The 21,755-nt window shown below is 39.9% G+C and overlaps 1 protein-coding gene across 1 annotated transcript in view; it reads left to right on the forward strand.

Annotated features, from left to right (window-relative positions):
- The window catches only part of igsf21a (immunoglobin superfamily, member 21a), a 284,131-nt gene that overhangs the window by 167,873 nt on the left and 94,503 nt on the right, over nucleotides 1–21,755 (forward strand). The window contains exons 3-4 of the mRNA XM_060858045.1: nucleotides 1,836–1,957; nucleotides 15,421–15,539. Coding sequence (XP_060714028.1) covers nucleotides 1,836–1,957; nucleotides 15,421–15,539 — 241 coding nt within the window. The remainder of the gene's footprint in view (nucleotides 1–1,835; nucleotides 1,958–15,420; nucleotides 15,540–21,755) is intronic.

Genomic DNA, 21,755 nt, shown 5'->3' on the forward strand with positions numbered 1-21,755 from the left:
TCCTCGACGCTTCAGTGATACAGACAAAAACATGGCACATGACTGATTTGTGTCAGACCTGGCTAGCCTGCTTATAAATATGTCGAGAACGCAGAGGCCATCCACAAGGAAAAAGTAATCACAGCTACGAAGACATATTTACAGCAGCCGTGAATATGATAAAAGGAGAAAAATCTTTTGGAAATCCATTCTCCTTCAGCTAGTTCTTGGGCTTCAAATTGAGTGCTGACACTCCCATTAAAATGCTGTCAGTCTCATGCATTTCCTCTGTCTGTCTTTTAATATGTCTGCCAGAAACTCACAAGTCATTCAGATGCTAAACAGACTGACTTTCTTTCCCTGTAGAAATAAGCAGATAAGAATAGTGTTCCGCGAACATGTCGAGAGTGTAGAAAACAGACAAAATGAGTGAGTGGTGCCTTGAATTAGCCCTCACCTTCTGAGTACCTCGTCACAATTCATTACCTCCCGCAGAGCCACGGACTGTTTAGCCACCAACAATTTTCAGCTGAAGCATCAGTCATGATTAGCGCGCTGTGTTATAGCGAGCTACGTGCCTAATGCTACATAAGTAGTTGCTCGCTGATTACATCATGTTTAAAGCATTTTTTGCTGAGCCCTTTTCAATTCTTCTCTCCTCTGCCTCTTTAAAATCAGAACGATAATAAAGCCTCACAGTATGCTTAAGTATCCTATGTGTATCCTGTTTGAGGGTTAAAGCATGAGTTGGAATTGTTTGTGTTTTCTATATATACAACACATATACATTGGAGTTTCTCCAATAAAAAGAAAAAAATATGAGTGGCTAGTTCAACATTGTATAATGAACCTTGTCCTCATTGGGTCTCTCCATTCTGTTCATTTATTCAGAAATGCAACTTGTATTGAGGCCAGTGAACATGGAATAAGAACAATAACGACTGCTGTTGTTGTTAAAATGTTGTTATGATGATAAATGAAATAACTGAAGTGAAATAACTTATCACTAAACAATGATCCTTTAATATTGTGTATACAGAAAGGAATGAAAGAAGTAAGCAAGGAAGGAAGGAAGGAAGGAAGGAAGGAAGGAACTTAAATCAGAAAGAAAGGAAGGAAGGAAATCAGTAAGGAAGGAAGGAAGGAAGGAAGGAAGGAAGGAAGGAAGGAAAGAAATGAAGTCATGAGGGAAGGAAGGAAGGAAGGAAGGAAGGAAGGAAGGAAGGAAATGAAGTCATGAGGGAAGGAAGGAAGGAAGAAAGGAAGGAAGGAAGGAAGGAAATTGAGTCAGGAAGGAAGGAAGGAAGGAAATGAAGTCATGAAGGAAGGAAGGAAGGAAGGAAGGAAGGAAGGAAGGAAGGAAGGAAGGAAATTGAATCAGGAAGGAAGGAAATTAAGTCAGAAATGAAATATGGAAATGCAGTCAGAAAGGAAGGAAGGAAGGAAGGAAGGAAGGAAATTGGAAAGGAAGGGAGGAAGAAATGAAGTCAAAAAGGAAACAAAGTCAAGAAGGAAGGAAGGAAAATGAAGGAATGAAGGAAACAAAGTCAGGGAAGGAAGGAAGGAACAAAGGGAATGGATAGGTAAATACAGAAAGAAAGAAAGAAAGAAAGAAAGAAAGAAAGAAAGAAAGAAAGAAAGAAAGAAAACCAACTACCATACAGAGCTGTAATTCTTCATTATTACAGCTTCTGAAGCTCTGTTTCCGATGTGTTTCCTAAAAAAAAACAAACAAAAAAAAAAAACAATTAAAATCAGAACATCAATTTTACATAATAAATGTCTACAAATGTTAAACCACTGTGTTGCTCTGACAAAACTCAACTTCCTCCATTTCCTGTTGTTCCCCTTACCAGGTTACAGATGGAGGCACAATTAAACAGAAGATTTTCACATACGATGCCATGTTTAATACCAACTATTCCCACATGGAGGACTATCGCAGGAGAGAAGACCTGGTGTACCAGTCAACGGTTCGGTAAGACGTCTGTCTTCCTTCATACTCCACATAATCAACTGCAGTTCACTCCAAACACATAGTGAGAGTTTAGCATTGGCTTACAGCAAGAATCATATCAGCCTCAGACAAGTAAACAAAACACAACAGCGCGTAGTCTCTACAGTATTGTCTCAGCATTTTCCTGAAATATATCTGAATACACATTTCGAGTTGGTGTTAGAGCGGAACTTGTTTTCAGAGTGCAGCCTAAACTTTACCTGAGGCTATAGAGCCCAAGAGTTGTTGTTGTTGTTGATGTCGTGTTGCTTTATTTTTTTAACAGAAGTGGGAAAGTTGGCGGTAAATATAGGAAATATTGGTGTTCCTGGTTGTGTGTCATTTGTCTGTTATTGTGTGAATGAGAGATGTCTGGCGGTCAATAAAATACTATTTCACAAAGAATACTGCACTTCCTTTGACACATAAAAAGACATTGCATTTTATTTCATTAAGAAATTCATCATTATTTTTCTGTTCCAAAGAACGATTCAGAAGAAGTTCAAAGTAAAAAAAAGCCAATACTTTTGAAAACACGTTATGATTTGGCATCTAGGGCACTATGTAATGTCTACACAAGCATTTTGTTGTACCCTATGTACCATTTTAGATTGATGCTAATGCAAAGTAATTTTACATCAATCTTTGATAGGAAACCTAAAAAAACAGCTAAATATAAGCAAAAAACTGTAAGTGGGAATAAATAAATAAATAAAAATGAACTTTGAAAACATTACATTTCATAATGCAGTTGTGATTTCGGATAGATTTTACATTTCTAACTCCTCCTTCTGGGGGCACGGTGGCTTAGTGGTTAGCATGTTCGCCTCAAACCTCCAGGGTTGGGGGTTCGATTCCCGCCTCCACCTTGTGTGTGTGGAGTTTGCATGTTCTCCCCGTGCCTCGGGGGTTTCCTCCGGGTACTCCAGTTTCCTCCCCCGGTCCAAAGACATGCATGGTAGGTTGATTGGCATCTCTGGAAAATTGTCCCTAGTGTGTGATTGTGTGAGTGAATGAGAGTGTGTGTGTGTGCCCTGTGATGGGTTGGCACTCCGTCCAGGGTGTATCCTGCCTTGATGCCAGATGACGCCCGAGATAGGCACAGGCTCCCCGTGACCCGGGGTAGTCCGGATAAGCAGTAGAAGATGAGTGAGTGAGTGAGAACTGCTCCTTCTTGTCCCTGGTTAGCTAGTAGCTAGTAAATGGTATTTGACACTCTATGACAAAGGGACGAATAATTGCCCTCTGACCACAAATAATTTTTAAGTAAAAGTAAATAAAAATGAGATTTCAACCTAGATTGTGGTTACTGCCCCCCTTCTGGTGTGGAGAGTTGTTTCCTGTCACAATTCAGCCGGGTTTAATTGCTTATTAACATTTCACATAAAATGATGATCATTATCATCATCAATTATCGACAGAGATCTAGTGAAGATTCTGTTGGTTACAAGCAACATCTTTAGAATCTATTCCTTATCTCGTACTAGCTCAACAGCTGACTAGCGCCCTTTTCCTGCCCCATAAACTTTATTTTTTTTTTTCATATCTGTATGAGCAGGTTTTGCTTTCATATTTAATACTGAGCCTCCTCTGAAATGTAGGACACACACATACACACACACACACACACACACTTCCACACAGATGAATGAACACTCCTTCCCAGCAGGAAGTAAATTGACAGCCACACCATAAGAAGCAGCAGGAGACCACCTGCTCTGACCCCTCTATCTCACATAATGCTCAGCTTGGAGAAGTCAAGTGGAGACTTCACAAGATGCTATACACACACACATTCACATACACACATACACACACCTCAAAACATCACACAATAGAATCACAAGCACGGATAAAGCCGATATTTCACAGGCGCTATTTCTCATCCTCACCCCTGAGCCACATGAGCCTGAAGTCTCCGATTAATTCACCTTCCTGCCCTGAGATGAAAGTGTGAAAGACAGAGACTAAGATGGAGACAAAGCGAGAGGGCATGATATGTATATACAGGAATCTATGGCTGTAGTGAGAACAGGTTCTAGGAACAGTCTGACATTGGAAAAGTGTCACGTGGTTATTTTCCATCTCCAGCTGTCTAGTCTGTGTCTGTATCTGTATACTGTGTATGCTTATGTGTGTGACAAATAAAATTTTAGTTTGAGTTGTCAAAATGATCAGAAAGGTTAAGCTCGGCGAACACTCACACTTCCGCGTACTCCATCAAAATGACAACGACACCCGTCAAGTTTCGTCAACACTTTTTCCACAGATTCGTCACTGAAGTCTGATTATCCACCTCTATGTCACTACACACTGAGCATATGTCTCCTTCCAGACTTCCTAATCACTCGATCACACCCTCTGATCACTCACACACGCCGTGACATCAGCAGGTGACTTATAAAAACCCTTAAAGGACTCTATTCTCTACCTAGATGTGTACTATGTATATTACAGGAATTAATCCTTTAAAGATCAGCTGTCTACATCATGGCCAGTTTCAGCCAATTATTTTAGGGTGGTCTGGTACAAATAATAGATGGGGGATCAGTGGTAGACTGGGAAGGAGAAGTGCTACAAGGGTTACATTACAGTATATAAACTCAAATGACCACTTTTTTCAGCCACGCTGAGCTGAAAAGCATCTCAGAACAAAAACCATCCAAAACACGAACCTTAAACAGTATAGAAGGATAATGACCAGACTATACATCCAAAGTCTCGAGCTTTGACAGGACTTCTGAATCGTTCCTTATAACAGCAAACAGAAACGTTCCTTGGGTTCAGACTTAAAACCGTCTTGGCGTGTATTTTGTCACGTCACATTTCATCTCATCTCATCTCCACCCCTCGTTTTGTCTGGGGAGATTTCAGAAATCTCACTGTCATGTACAGATCTTTTTTATTTTTGTGATGCAGTTCCTCAGACAGCTTAGTTTCCCGATAAAACCTGAAGTGTCAGAAAAGACACTTCGGTATTCACAGTGGCGCTAAATGAAAACTCGGTGTCTCGAGCGTCTTCCGTTCTCCTGAGAGAGAGAGAATCGTGTCGTCAAGGTATTTCAAACATTAATTCCATCAGTTTTTAATTTTTAATAAGATTCATAACATCGGAGGCATTGTGTGTCTCTTTGCTTTCTTTTTTTTTTGTCACGTTCAGTCAGGGTGACAGCTAAGCTCTTTGCCGCTGAGCTGCCAAAGCAGGAAGGATCGAGTTCACAGCCCGCCCGGGCTGTCATTCAAAAACAAAAGCAAATCTTCAGAACCTGTTCCTCTTTTTGCCCTCTTTCTGCTCTCGTCTGCATGGACACCTCGTCTTCCCACCTGCTCCTCTGGGGCCGAGCTTCTCGTGGTGAAATATTCAGCTCACAACTCTTAAGAAAAGTAGTTCCACCCACCCAGGCCCTCCAGGCTACCTTCAGGAGGAGCCGACGGTTCAGTAAGATCGTCTCGTAGTCACGTACGACCACCGTCTTTTACGGGAATCTCCTGAGTTATAGGGATGAGAGAGAGACTGTTATATTATGCTGAATTAATGATTGATGCAACAAACAATACAAGACAAATCAATGTGATGTACATATAATGCATGAACCATGACACTGTAGCGATATATTCCACCTCTTTTATCAAAATTTAAATACAAAAAATTTTATTTGCAGGAGTGAAAGAACCTGTGTGTAAATGTATAGAAATTTAAGAGACGTTTAATAACACTAAGCTCAACCGATAGGCTTTAAATCGTATTGAAAATAATCAGCCAATTGTTTATGCAGTAAATTTCAGTTCAAATTTTTTTAATTCAATTTAAAAAAATCTATATTAATTTCATTCATTCATTCATTCATTCATTCATTCATTCATTCATTCATCTTCTACCGCTTATCCGAACTACCTCGGGTCACGGGGAGCCTGTGCCTATCTCAGGCGTCATCGGGCATCAAGGCAGGATACACCCTGGACGGAGTGCCAACCCATCACAGGGCACACACACACACTCTCATTCACTCACACAATCACACACTACGGACAACTTTCCAGAGATGCCAATCAACCTACCTTGCATGTCTTTGGACCAGTGGAGGAAACCGGAGTACCCGGAGGAAACCCCCGAGGCACGGGGAGAACATGCAAACTCCACACACACAAGGCGGAGGCGGGAATCGAACCCCGACCCTGGAGGTGTGAGGCGAACGTGCTAACCACTAAGCCACCGTGCCCCCCTATATTAATTTCACATTAATTAAAAAAAAAATTAGGAAAAACAAATCCAGGCATTCAAGCAGGACAAAAGTAATGGTGCCCGATGACAGAAGGATGATTCATGTCGCTAGTGCGCTGCAGTGGCCGAGCTGCGTTAACACAGTCTGCGATTAGGAAGCATTCGTTCACCATTTAGTCATCGTTTTGTTTCAGCTGGAACTTTACAGCTGTTTTTTATTGTGTCATGGATGAGAGATTCATTTTATATTGGGACAAGAAACATAAACGATGGAACATAAAACATAACAAAATATACACTCTAGGAACAAGATTATGGCTGGAAAATTAAAACATTTAACATAGCAATAAGAGAAGCGATACAGAAGCAGCGAAACACAGGAAAACAAATAGTGCCACTAATCAACAAACACAAAACATGGGAAGTCCAAACAGTGTACAGAAGTGCCCTCTGGTGGTCCAGGTGAGGAGAGGGGGCTCGATTGGTCGATACGTAAACTTTTAGAAACGTGTGATTTTTAGTTTGGCTTGTCCTCCAAAACAAATTCCACATACTTTACTGAAAGAGTGATTAATCAGGGAAGTCAATAATGTCACTGTTTCCTAGTTATGTAATCGTTCTTTTTTCAGTTTTTACAGCATTAGGCCAGAGTGGCTTACATTTGTCTCATTTATACATGCAATTGAGGGTTAAGGACCTTGCTCAGGGGCTCAGGAGTGGCAGCTTGGTGAATTGATTAAAACTCACAACCTTCTGATCAGTGGTCCAACACCTTAACCACTGAGCTACCACTTCCCCAATAAACAGTTTTTTGCCATGCTTACTGTATGAAGGTATTACACAATTTGGCAGAAACCCTTATCTAGAGTGACTGAAATTTCACACAACTGAGGATTAATGGCTTTGCTCAGGGTCGCAGCAGTGGTGCCTCTGTGGACCTGGGGTTCGAACTCCCAACGATCCAAACAGTAGCCCAACACCTTAACTACTAAGCTTCCACATCCTACTATCCTACTAGGCAAGCAGAGGCCCCTAGGAAGTGGTAGGGAACATAATGGTGAGATAACTAACTAGCCATTAATACACACTAATGTAAAAAGAAATGAAAATATACTGTAATTTCCCAGCAAGGCAACAACCTACAGTATGTAGAGATCATTAACCTGTAATAATAAAGTTATTAGCAAATCTTTTGGCTGTGAATCAGTTCATCCATTGCTTGTAATTGATATTATTAGTCTTGCTAGCATCTTTTTTTTCCTCTTGATGGGTGTAACTATGACTGGAAGTGTGTGTTGTGCTAGCGGGAGAGTTGTAGGATACACTAATTAATCTACCTTTTAGAAATCCTAGCCAGATCACGCTGCAGACGAGCCGAGCAGGTGGGAAAGTGGGAATGGGTAGCGTGCGTTAGCGTTGCAGCAAGTTTAATTATAGCTGCATAACAAATGAACACTTTGTGTGGGAATCTGGAGCATTTTTGTTAGGAGGAGTGGAATAAAATGAACATGGTAAAATGAACATCTTAAGATGTAGTACATTTGTAGACTTTGACCCAAATGATGTGTTACAGTTACAGCAAAAAGTGCTTTAACAGTAAAATATTTATTTATTTATTTATATGTTTATTTATTTATTTATCGATATCTATATTTATATTTAATTATACTTATTTTAGAATTATATTGATGTTATTTTAATTTTTTTTTCTATTAATACATTTTTTTTTTTTTACTTGAATTTTATTAGACGTTACTTTACATTAAACATGGGGGAAACGTTCTGACGTTGTTTATCCTGGTTTCTTTTCTTTTCCTTTTTCTTTTCTTAACAACACAAAAACCTACAATTTTAACAATGAGTGTAAACCCTTTATATCCACTGAAATCTGAGCATCTATGTGACCGATTTCTGTAGCTTCGATCAAAACTCTCGATTTCCATTCAAATATAAAGGAATTTCTTCCCAGCGCATACAAAAGACCAACGTTTATATTCACATGGCTCAGAACTGAACAAGTTTGTTAGCTCACGGTTTTCCATTTTAAACAAGGTGTGTCTGAGCAAAACGCCCTCCAAAAGTCCTTATTAAATATACAAGAAGACAGGAATATTTTGTGACCACAGGAAATTTGGCTCAGCATTTGATCTTTCCTGACATTGACCAGTGAAGGTTGTTCAAAATAACTAAATGGACATATTGACTTCACTCCTCTTTTTATGTTTTATATTTAAAGAGCTGTAATGCATATGAAGTGCACCGTCCGAATAAAGGTGCACATACTGTATGAACAAATTTATAATCGACGGAGGCTTCAGTCGGATTCTGGCTGAAATATTAAACGTAGCTATTGATCTTTTTTTTACCCAGAGGCCAAAGAATGGAGTTTGCTCTTGTTTGTTTGTGTCCATGTTGAACATTGAATGTCTTTGTCATGTCTCACTCCACAGCATTGGTGAATATGAAGCTCATATAAAAGTAGACACTCAGAGCTTTAAGTATTTGATTTGAAGTATCTGTGTGTCTACATCTAGTCTACAAGGCTAAAATATTAATAGAAAATTTATATAATTATTATTATTTTATTTTTTTTCCTCAGAGAAATATTTCTAGCTTCAAGGTACCAAATGGTGATAAACCCAAGTGTTAAAATTTGTATCTTGAACCACTAAAATTGGGTGTAATGTTATCATCAGAGGCAAAAAACACACGTCTAAAACACACTAAAAAGCCGACAATTCACTCACTCTCTCTCACTCATCTTCTACCGCTTATCCGAACTACCTCAGGTCACGGGGAGCCTGTGCCTATCTCAGGCGTCATCGGGCATCAAGGCAGGATACACCCTGGATGGAGTGCCAACCCATCGCAGGGCACACACACTCTCATTCACTCACGCAATCACACACTACGGACAATTTAGATGCCAATCAACCTACCATGCATGTCTTTGGACCGAGGGAGGAAACCGGAGTACCCAGAGGAAACCCCCGAGGCACAGGGAGAACATGCAAACTCCACACACACACAAGGCGGAGGCGGGAATCGAACCCCCAACCCTGGAGATGTGAGGCGAACGTGCTAACCACTAAGCCACCGTGACCCCCCCCTGCCGACAATTCACATTGTCTCGAAGCAGCTTTACAGAAGCATAGAAACAGAATACAACATTTTAAAGTTTAATTAAATTAAATGACTTTATATCTCTAACATATATCCCTCATTTTAGATCAGACTCACAGACAGAACATCATTCATTTCTTTATACCGATTGAAAATGTGGAACTTAGTCGAAAACTCAAGAAACAGGTCCAAGGAAAAGATTTAGATTAGAGTAGTTTTTTTTTTTACTGTGTAATTCTATTCACTATTTTAATCCATGCTTCAAAATGGCTGATTCACCCTCTGCCTCAGTATGACTTTGTGCTAATGGTGGTTTTATTAGTGTCTGATTAAAGTGTCTGTTGTGAAGCAGTAGGTGGGTTTGTGAGAGAGCTGGCATGACTGAACGATCGCTCTGCCTGGCTTTTAAAACACTCACGATGGTGTGGACAAGGCAGAGGAAAAAATCGAAGAAGAAAAGAGAAGGGAGATTTAAAAAAAAAAGAACGAGGTGGACAGCATTCACTTCCCACAAAGCGGAAAGAGGAGGTAATCAGAGAAGCAGAGAAGTACTGTATCAGAGCAAAATGAGGGCAATTCCAACGCTCGTGCCTGAGCCAAGCCCCTCATCAAATCATCATAATCATGGCGTGTCAAGCGGCCCTGGAAAAGAAAAGGAAAAAAAAACTATCATTAGCCGAGGCTGAAATTGTAGACATCTGCATTGCGAAACCCTCCGAGTGGATCTATTTCTATTGCTCACTTTGTTGCTGCTGTCGTGAAAGCATAGACACCGCAATTAAGTCTGACAGCGCTGTTCGGCATCAAGCGAAAGTGAGTTAGCGTGAGTTAGGAAGAGGAAAAGCACCAAGAGGGTGTTTCTTTTTTTTTTTCCTTCATAAAAGCAATGCCAAGAGAGAGAGAGAGAGAGAGAGAGAGAGAGAGAGAGATTGCATGCCGACCTCATTCTACATTGATGAGCTTCATCAGACAAGCTGTTTTCCGCCTGTTTAAAAGGTTAAATGCAGACGGACTTTGTCTAACGGCGCCGAAAGAACGCCCGAGAGGCCCGTCAGGAATGTACAGAGAGAGGGAGAGAAAGAGAGAGAGACGGAGAGAGAGAGAGAACAAGAGACAGAGAGAGAAGGAGAGAGACAAATTGAGAGAGAGAGAGAGAGAGAGAGAGAGAGAGAGAGAGAGAAAGCGAGAGAGAGAGAGAGAGAGAGAGAAAGCGAGAGAGAGAGAAGGAGAGCAAGAGACAGAGAGAGAGAGAGAGAGAGAGAGAGAGAGAGAGAGAGAGAGAGAGAGAGAGACAGACAGACAAACAGAGAGAGAGAAAGAGACAGAGAGAGAGAGAGAGAGAGAGAGAGAGAGAGAGAGAGAGAAGGAGAGCAAGAGACAGAGAGAAGGAGAGAGACAAATTGAGAGAGAGAGAGAGAGAGAGAGAGAGAGAGAGAGAGAGAGAGAGAGAGAGAGAGAGAGAGAGAGACAGACAGACAGACACACAGAGAGAGAGAGAGAGAAAAAGAGACAGACAGAGAGAGACAGAGAGAGAGGGAGAGAGAGAGAGAGAGAGAGAGAGAGAGAGAGAGAGAGAGAGACGGACAGACAGACAAACAGAGAGAGAGAGAGAGAGAAAGAGACAGACAGAGAGAGAGACAGAGAGAGAGAGGGAGAGAGAGAGAGAGAGAGAGAGAGAGAGAGAGAGAGAGAGAGAGAGAGCTGCTCAAGTGGAAGGAGGACAAAAATAGAACACAGACACAAAGGTGCAAACTGGCTAATAAACATCTCACTTTTCTCAGCAGTGAGGAGGAGATGGAAGAGGAGACAGTGGTGTACAGAGAGCAGGACGTTCTCTAAGAGATTCTGCTCTTTGGTTCATCTTTTTAAATCTGGCTAAAAGGATTTGGGTCTCGATGACAACAATAATGACAGCAATTTCAGCAATTTTATTTCCAAACTAGCTGCATTTATTTATTTATTTATTTATTTATTTATTTATTTGTCAAGCAGAATACAAATGGATTTGTTTGTAACTCGGTCATATGATACGATTGTACACAATGTTTTTTCGAGTTTTCAAGTATTCATAAAAAAATGTTCAATTCGGGGGAAAAATCCTTCATTTAAGCACATAAGACTAGGGTTAAAATGACATTTACAGAGTTTAACAGACGTCCTCATCTGGAGCGACTTATCACAGCGCTATGGAGTCTCTCTCTATCCCAAACACATCCTCATGCTAGTTCACTCAGGACTCAGGACAGGAACCATCGAGACCAAGAAAATATGTATATTTAATTATGACAGGAGAAATATTATATATAATATTATACTGTATGTTCTTCATTGTTTTAATGGAATAGAAATAAAAATATAAAACTAGATTTATAAAGTTCGTCGCAACAAACTTTGATGTCGGCTTTGAAGAGGCAAGTGTTCGCAAAGGCCGGTGCTTTTTGGAGGCGAGTGGACATAAGGGTCAGTGTTACTTTTGGAGGCAAGTGCACATAAAACTTGTGAAATCTAGTGGAGCGCTACGGTCGGAAAACATTTGGAGGCAAGTGGAGACGAGCATGTGGCATCATCCGAAAACCTATGACGCAATTCCTCTCAGTGTTCTGAGTGTTTTGATATGTCACATGTCCATGTTGTAAAAAGTTTTTTTGATTTTGCATATTTTGGGGGCGGGGCTGTGGGACAACCAAAAGGCCAGTCGGTACACCAATTTAACACTTTGTTCAGAGTATCACCCTAAAGGAGCTGGCCGAGTTTGGTGCAGATAGTTCGAAAGCTTGCCGAGTTATAAACCTCCAAAATTTATAATGGGAGTCTATGGGAAAAAAGGCCACTTTGAGACCCGGTACCGGAAGTACTGGACAAACTTCAGTAAGTAAACTTTAGTATAGCAACAAACTTCAGACCAGCGTCTACAACAGATCCGAATTTGGTTCATGTCGCTCGAAAGCCCTAGGAGGAGATACTCTTGATATATTTTTGTCTAAGCTTTTAGTTAAACAGAATGTTGGCTTCTATAAAGCCAACATAATAAATAAATGTTGTTAATTAAATAACATAATAAAATAAACCGGGGGGGCACGGTGGCTTAGTGGTTAGCACGTTCGCCTCACACCTCCAGGGTTGGGGGTTCGATTCCCACCTCCACCTTGTGTGTGTGGAGTTTGTATGTTCTCCCCGTGCCTCGGGGGTTTCCTCCGGGTACTCCGGTTTCCTCCCCCGGTCCAAAGACATTCATGGTAGGTTGATTGGCATCTCTGGAAAATTGTCCGTAGTGTGTGATTGTGTGAGTGAATGAGAGTGTGTGTGTGCCCTGTGATGGGTTGGCACTCCGTCCAGGGTGTATCCTGCCTTGATGCCCGATGACGCCTGAGATAGGCACAGGCTCCCCGTGACCCGAGGTAGTTCGGATAAGCGGTAGAAAGTGAATGAGAGTGTGTGTGTGTGTGTGTGTGTGTGTGTGTGTGTGTGTGTGTGTGCCCTGCGATGGGTTGGCACTCCGTCCAGGGTGTATCCTGCCTTGATGCCCGATGACGCCTGAGATAGGCACAGGCTCCCCGTGACCCGAGGTAGTTCGGATAAGCGGTAGAAGATGAATGAATGAATGAATGAATGAATAAAATAAACCCACACTTCTGTCTTTCATGCTTCATCCTAATCATGCGTTTCCTTCTCTCAGCTGTCTCTACACTTTTATGGAGTTTTGAGTGACAGGAATGAGGGTGTAAATGAAATAAAAAGAAATGTAAACGAGGTTCAGGAAAGCGAATACGAAGAAAAATCCTCATTTCCAAAACTTGTAAATTCGGCAGGAAGTTTTTTTTGTATGGTTTATAGAGCGCTTTAGTAAAAGTTTGATAAATTACGTCCGTTATGAGCACATTCATTACAATAGAGTTTGGAACAGACAAAAGCTTGTATATAAAGGAACACCAAATGATGCTAGAAGGTGGTTTTACATTTTGTTACGCAAAACTAGAACTTAATTTGCGTACAGAAGAAAAAGAGTAGTATGTGCTGCTGGAACTGATTATCAGGTTGTTCCTGAACTTTCCTCCTTAATGACTGGTGTAAGAAAATGCTTATCATGCTTCCTACATTAGTCATGTTTGACTTAGCGAGTGAAGTAACACACATGATTGCTTTCTGTGGACAGCGTTTATTTTGTCGAATAAAAGTTGCCATGTCAAAAATGTAGTGTTTTGGGCTTTCTTTGCTAAACTGGTTATCCTGAGGCTACAACGAATCACCAGCTCCTGACCAGTGCTGTGCTAGTTACTAAGAAATAGTAACTAGTTACAGTTACTAGTTACTTCATTCAAAAAGTAACTCAATTACTTTGTTGATTACTTACACCAAAAAGTAACGTGTTACTGTTAACTTTTTAGTTACTTTTTTAAAGAACGTTCTTTAATGTTCCCATTAATGCCCTTTTATGCGTTATGGTCTATACAAACACAAAGTCTGGTTAAAATCTAGTTGCTGTTGTTTGGCTGTAGGGGCTTGACTCAGTTCGAGTGTGTCCACCGACACAGGGTTAGCTTCTAGCTTCGTCGAGGCGTGTAGTTTCTACCTCCAGATTGGAGTTGCTGTTTATCGCAGTAGATAGGACCTTCGAACCAGAAAGACACAGCTTACATTTGACTAAAAGGTTTTTGTCTTTATGCTCAACTAAAGTGAAATAATGAGCATATTTCCACCTTGAGAAACTCGTCTTGCTCTCGCATTGACTCGCCGTTACTGCCGCACGTTCTTATATAAAAAGAAACACGTCCACAGTGCGGCGTCTTCGTGTTTACAGGTTGACATCCACCAATCCTGGAATGCGCCGCTGCTGTAAACACGTTAGTCTGTAGGCTACACTTCAGCCAAAATGAACTAATTTAGAAAAGTAACGGACAAACGCACCATATGGTAACGGTTATGGAGTTACTTTATTTAAAAAGTAATGCGTTAGAGTATTAGTTACTGTCAAAAGTAACTGCGTTATTGCCCAACACTGCTCCCGACTCTCCTTCACCCTTTACACTTCGACTGCTTACACGTTCTAGCTAACACTTTTGTGTATATGAGCCTGACAAGATTCCAGAGCCCGTATAAATGATCTCACAGAGCTCCTAATTTAGCTTAAACATTTCTAACTAGGAATCCTAGCTTAAGACCAAACTCAGATCAACTCTGAGTCTTTTATCTTAGAGAGGAGGCGGGACTGACCCTGTTACTGGGTATGACACATTCCTTTGAAGACTGTGATTGGACTTTGTCTCTATGTTAAGATATTTGAGTCTATATCGTGTAGGGATTACGTTCGTGACCGATCATATTAGAGATGTTCTAACATCTGTATGTTACAAATGTAATAAATGTAATGTAAATATAAATGGAAACATCTCCTATGTCATAAATGTCATAGAGCAAATAGCATTTCAGTTCAGTTTCAGAGATATTGGTGTATCTCTGAATGCCATAGTAGCAGAATATATATATAATGTGTCTGAGATGTTATCTCTAATATCATCGGTCACAAAAATAATCCCTACACGATCTAATCTGTATCATCTTAACTCACTATCATTATTAAATATTGTACACAATACATTTCTTTTCAGCCGTTTATTTTTTCCTCCGATAGAGAAACTCTTAAGCCTCTTAAAAGTCCTCCTCAACAACACTAACACTTCTTGACCTTAAGAGCTCTTTGAATGGTTAAGATGCTTTATGAATAACTTTCATCGTTTCTCAGACCTTCTCTCTCGTCTTATAGGGAAAAGCCATGAATTTTCTTAGAATTTCGTCACTAGGAGAAACTGTACTAAGAATTTTCATGAGCACAGGCCCTGATGCCGCATTTTAGGTTTTTAAGAAAAAAAAAAATTTTTTAGCAACAGCTAAAGAACAATCGCGCTACACTCTTAGCTTCCTGTTATATCCGTTCTGACTCCGCCCCTTTTTAATTTGTTTACACTGCTCTTTGCTAGATTATCATTAGATTCTAATATCGTGCCTATGCAGTGCTGTGATTTTTTGTTAGAATTCTATCCTGTGTTATGATTATAACTATGATTTTAATATCTGATTTGTTTTGTTTTTTTTTTTCTTTTAGGCTCCCAGAAGTCCGAATTTCAGACAACGGTCCTTACGAATGCCACGTGGGCATCTACGACCGGGCCACCCGGGAAAAAGTGGTCCTGGCATCAGGGAATGTCTTTCTCACGGTCATGTGTGAGTACACAGCTAAAGATTTTTTTTCCCGCTGGCTTTTTTCCCCCCGTCTATTGATTTTCTTTCCTGTAGATCAACACCGACGAGTTTTTCTCTTTTTTTTTCTCCTCTCCCACGGTGTTAGTCTCATCCTGTGGTTTTGCAGTGGTTTGGATATCCAGCATCAGCACTCTATTACTCTGTGTTTTGAGAAGAGAAATGAGGAAATGATGGCGAGAGGAAATGATGTCTGATATGCACATAATAAGATCATTACAGGATTCGGTTCATGATGCTAGCTGGGACTTTTAGCTGTTTTTCGAACAGAAACTCTTTCGGCTAGCCTCCATCATGCGGTTAAGGAAAAGTGCTTCATCTTCTGGCAGTAATTAGTAATATGACGGAGTGAGACAGGAAGTGTGTGTGTGCGTAATGACATTTGCGCAGTAAGAATGCCATTAGTAGAGCTGCCTGGTTGTGATAACAGCCTTTGAGCATGCCGAGGTGTGTGTGCTTGCTTGTGTGTGTGTGTGTGCTTGTGTGTGTGTGTAGTTGAGTGCCTACACTACACTAATCCTTAGCAGTATTTGTCATCCTGAGCAAGACCATCGACACACAAACACATACACACACACACACACACATTACACAAATATACAAGTGCAGCTTCATATGAGTCTCCCAGCTTCCTGTGCGTCATTTTGTTTTCCGGACATTTGCAAGTTTATATAATTCTAATATCTCATAATCGCTGGATAAAATGGCGACATCACATGAAAATCGATCACAACGACGACACCCGATTTCATCTTAAAATTGCGAGTTTACACTGAATCATGGCTTTTTTTTCCCTTCTTCTCACAGTTGTGAGTTAATATTCCACAACTGCAGTTTCATATCTCGCAACTGGGAGTCAGTCACTTTTTTATTTTATTTATTACAAACTTAAAGTCACACAAGCTGCAAGTAAATCTTGTGTGTTGTAGTGGAACATTTAAGTTCATGTTTAGTTTATGAGTGTAAAAGAGAATATTTAGAGTGTATTTAGAGAATAAAATAACTAAATAGAAATAAAAAAGAACTTGTCCTAATTGCAAAATCATAATTTACTAGTTGTTATTATTATTATTATTATTATTATTATTATTATTATTATTATTATTATTATTATTATTGTTGTTGTTGTTTGAAATGACTATTGACTATGATTATTATCTAAAATTATTTTAAATATTATTATAATTAAAAAAATGTTATTTTATTTTATTTCATAATTATGACTGACACAATTCTGTCAAATATTTCATCTTGTAATTAAAAATATTCTTTTATTTTGTAATTACAAAGTTAATATCACACAGTTGCAACAGAATCATGTGAAACTGTGTTAATAATTCAGTTATTATTATTATTATTATTATTATTATTATTATTATTATTATTATTAAATGGTAATAATGGTTTTACAATTATGCTGTCTTTTATATATCACTGGTGTGATATATTATTGATATATTTTATCTCCTAATTGTGAGATGTTTTATATAACATTTTCTATTTTTTATAAAACTTTAACAATTTTCTTGCTTTTAGAGGTTTTTTTTCACATTGTAATTGCGAGTGAATATTCCATAACTACAACCTTTTAACACAAAAGTGTGAATTTTTATAGTTAATTTTTGCTTTTTTTTTTAAATCTCTTCTTGCATAACGAAAACGAACTTTTCTTCTTTCTCCAAGGAACCGACGTCATGACTTGTGGCTTTTATTTCATTTTTCATCCAAACTCTCAAATAGAATTTTTACATTTTGCGTCGAAAAAGCCTGTCATGCTTTTGCTTTTCTAAGCTCTCAATAAGCCCATAATGATCCTGAAGAAACCGATGATCTCAGGGATGGAACTCGGTTACGTCGTATTAAATAAAATCATATGAACTGCCAGTAAAATATTTTCTTGAATGACTGAAAGTATTTCTTCTACATGAGATATTTTGAAAGCTAATCTTTTCTTCGGTGCAGTCAGGAGTACAGCAGCTGGCTCTGAGGAATGTTGTTGACGTTGTGCTAACTTTAATTTTTTTTACCTGAGACCAGACCTCATTTGAACAAAGATTTGTACAATCCTCTGCTGGAAGGCGAATTGGAAACAACCGGACAGCGTATGTTCGCTCTTTTTCCAGCTAATAGCAATGCAGTGGCATTTCAGAAAAAAAAAAAAACCCTACATATTTTAATTCAGCTACACAAACAGACCTTGGTGCGGTGTTAGGAAAGGTTTATTCTAAAATATTTACTGCGATATTGCGTCGCAATTGAATCGATAACTAAACATTTTGCTCTGCAGTGAAAGTATTTTATGATCGAATAGACGACAGTTGACGTTGACAGTTAGCTTTCGTTTTTGTTTCTTATCCTGCATTTTAGTAGTTTGCCTCAGAACTGCCTTAAATTTCATTTTCATTTTATTTTCATTTCTAGGAGCAGACTGTGCTGTGTAAACACATCGAGGTGGTGGTGTTTGTGTTCTTTTACTACATAGCCATTCACAGACGATGCTAATGTTTCATTTATTCATGCTAAGCGTGGCTTCCTGTTATTACTCTCTTCATAGCAACGTTAACTCTTTCACTAGTTTAGTCCACGTTGTGTGATTTCATGTTTAACAGTGTGTTGTGTTAAAGCTACTGGAGCAGCATCGCATTATGTGTTTCATCACGTTGACATTATTTGCCGTCGACTAGCAAACGCAAATATTTCCGGTTAGTAAAACGCCCTTAGCGTGCCGTTTGAGACCGTGCTACCTTCATACACTAGACGCTAGAGCACGCAGTGCATAGAGGAAGTCATTTGGGACACAGCATCAGTTTTCTTTACTAGCTTTGTACCAATAACTGGTCCAGTTACCCAGCGGAAATGGTGTAGTCTGTAAGTGGAGTCATAAACGAGAAGGAACAAGTCCACACCTTGCCTTTTAACCACAAATTACACAGGACGATCCTTTTCCATAAATGAATAATATCGGAAATTGAGCACATTTTTCATTCATGTTAATAGACTCCACTTTATCAGTGAATACAAGCTCACGCAGTCTATCGTCTAATCTTTTAGAAACCAGGGACAAGTGTGTATGTGTGTGTATATGTGTGTGTGTGTGTGTGTGTGTGTGTGTGTATACGCCACACAGTGTATATGCCATTAGACCATAGAGAGTACGCACTTGCTCTCCACTGACCCTTAAATCCCCTTTCCCAATACGGACGATGAAGAATGTCCTCTTGCATCGCAGCTAATTGCCGTCTAAGCTGAAACAGAATTATTCATAACCTATTAGCGTGCCAGGTTCGCCCGAGTAAAGAGGAGGGGAGGGAAAAGCGAGACGAGCACAAGAGAAAGGAAAAAAAAGTTAATTAGTACGAAGCCATGTAGTGAGTGTTTCAATTTTTGAAAGGAGCTCCATAAATAAGAATTATCATTTTAATGAGTCACTGCCAATTATTCAATTATTCGCTCTTCAAAGACTTAATCTTTAAATTCATTCCACTTCCTGCTATTGTCCTTCACCCGTGTTAGAAACTTTTGCTATGCCTTCGGATTGATTTAGAACTTTAAAACCAGACAGTTCAGTCAGAGCAAATGTTTCTATTTATTTGTGTACTACAGTTCAGGCTGTAATACAAATCACAGGTCTATAAGAATACACTGTTGTTTCCATGGAAACAGCTAAGCTTCCTAGGACATGTACGTTAGCAAACATTACAGTCAATATACATTCATTCATTCATTCATTTTCTACCGCTTATCCGAACTACCTCGGGTCACGGGGAGCCTGTGCCTATCTCAGGCATCATCGGGCATCAAGGCAGGATACACCCTGGACGGAGTGCCAACCCATCACAGGGCACACACACACTCTCATTCACTCACGCAATCACACACTACGGACAAGTTTACAGAGATGCCAATCAACCTACCATGCATGTCTTTGGACCGGGGAAGGAAACCGGAGTACCCGGAGGAAACCCCCGAGGCACGGGGAGAACATGCAAACTCCACACACAGAGGCGGAGGCGGGAATCGAACCCCCAACCCTGGAGGTGTGTGTTACGTGCTAACCACTAAGCCACCGTGCCCCCCGGCAATATACATAAAAAAGGATTTTTTTTTTTAATAAAATATTTTGTAATTGTTTATATGTTGATGTCTTATCTGAAGAAGGAGTCTCCAGTCTCAACACCTTCCTAACATACTGAGGTTTTCCTCCTCATGAAAGTCTTCAGGATCTGTGTGAGCGGATCAGGACCACCGCAGAGATCCCAGCTTCTCATAGGTTACACAATGAGTCTGATCTAAAAGGAGTCAGGACTCTGTTGGCTTTCAGTGTTTTTTAGACGTGTGCATCGACCTCTGTCGATAACCTTCCACTGAATTTTAGCGACTGAAGGTAAATTTGATGCTTCAGAACATCTCAGAAAACAGAAATGGCTTCATTAACCGTTATTGTTTTTAGGAACTTTTCTTTAAAACTGTCACCACTAGTGTTCTAGAAAAAATAAAACAGAAATACAGAAATAAATAGTGTTTAAAACACTACAAAGTCCTGAGTGTCTGCTTTCATATGAGCTTCATATTAACATAGGGCTCTCAAGTTTTGAAGACAGGCAAGAGTGACCTCTCCAAACCCCCACCCAAACACAACGACACCCCAATGTCCCGTCCAGAGACAAGCTGTGTTGAGGTTTTGTTCAAACCGACCATCGAAAATACCCTCTGGGCATCAGCATTAAAATGTAGAAGCACTAAAACCAATGCTGCTTGTTCTGAGCAGGTGTTGTCAGTGAACCGGGGGCCCCTGGCACCATCTCAGGGCCCCCAGTTTGGGAACCACTGGCCTAGACTACTTGTTCTGAGCAGGTGTTGTCAGTTTGGAAATTGGAGCACATATAAAGGGTAATTAAGAATAGAAGCTTCAGATGACCGAATGCCTTCAGTGCAGTATCAGTTCGTCTAAGATTCTTCATCATGTCGCAGAAGTAATAGTTTTTAACTGGCGGTCTAAAGCCACCAATTCAATTCGATTTCATTTGTATAGAGAGTTTAACGACGGAGGTTGTTATTATAAGGTTTATTATACAGAGATTAATATTATACAAAAGTTCAAGATTAATATTAGATTTCTATTTAAATGTGTTTGTATTTATCCCTAATGAAAAAATCTGAGGTGTCTGAGGTGACTGAGGTTACTACTACACCTAATCTGTCTGCTCCGGATACACCGGGTAAATCGCCATGGTGTTAGGGCAGTAAAACATTTGTTATAGTGTTGTTATAGTAAAATAACCCACTTAAGGATGGGATCGGCTCTCCACGGCATTCTGTGTTGCTGTGCATCACATCCATTGATTATTTTCTTGTAACAAGCTCCATTTATTCATCTAGCAGACTTTTTTTTATCCAAAGCCACATCCGAACGAGGAAATACAAGCTCGAAAGCATTTATCCCAGAATATATTATTGTCGAGTTCTATGAAAGCGGTTCATCTTGACTTGATGACCCGCTCATTATGTCATGAGAGACATGACAGCAAAGCGCTAAGCAGTTTAATGGTTTATCCGCAGCGACGATTCCCATAAGCACACCATTAGACCGGATAGGGGATCGAACCGAGATCGGCTGCTTTATTTCCTTACAGAAAGCCTTCTGAGCTGAAATAATTCCAGCTCACTTAAGACCAGCATTTTCTTACTCAAGTCTTCTTTGACCCTTGTTTGTTTTTTCTCTTTCCGACTTGAAGCAGTTCTCACTAGAGCTGTTGGGAATTTGGATAGAGCTGGAACGTGGATTGTCTGAGAGTTATCTGGAATTAGGTTAGGAAGAAAAAAAAAACTGCTTATACAGATATTGACTTTTTAATCATCATGCCCTGTAGGATTTGTGCTGAAAACCAAGAGCAGGTCAATTCACTGAAGAGTCATTTGCCTTAGCGAGTTAAAGCTAAGGGCACAAATTGCTTATAGAAGCACCTCACTTCAACACTAGCTCTGGAGCGAAGGTGAGAAAATATCAGTGGATAGAACCAGTGTTCACATTTTTGATCAAATTGAATCGGGAACGATTTTAAGAGTTGCGAATTAAGACAAAAACTTCTTTTTTCATTCATTCATCTTCTACCGCTTATCCGAACTACCTCGGGTCACGGGGAGCCTGTGTCTATCTCAGGCGTCATCGGGCATCAAGGC

This window comes from Tachysurus vachellii, chromosome 22 (genome assembly GCF_030014155.1).
Source record: "Tachysurus vachellii isolate PV-2020 chromosome 22, HZAU_Pvac_v1, whole genome shotgun sequence".
NCBI lineage: Eukaryota > Metazoa > Chordata > Actinopteri > Siluriformes > Bagridae > Tachysurus > Tachysurus vachellii.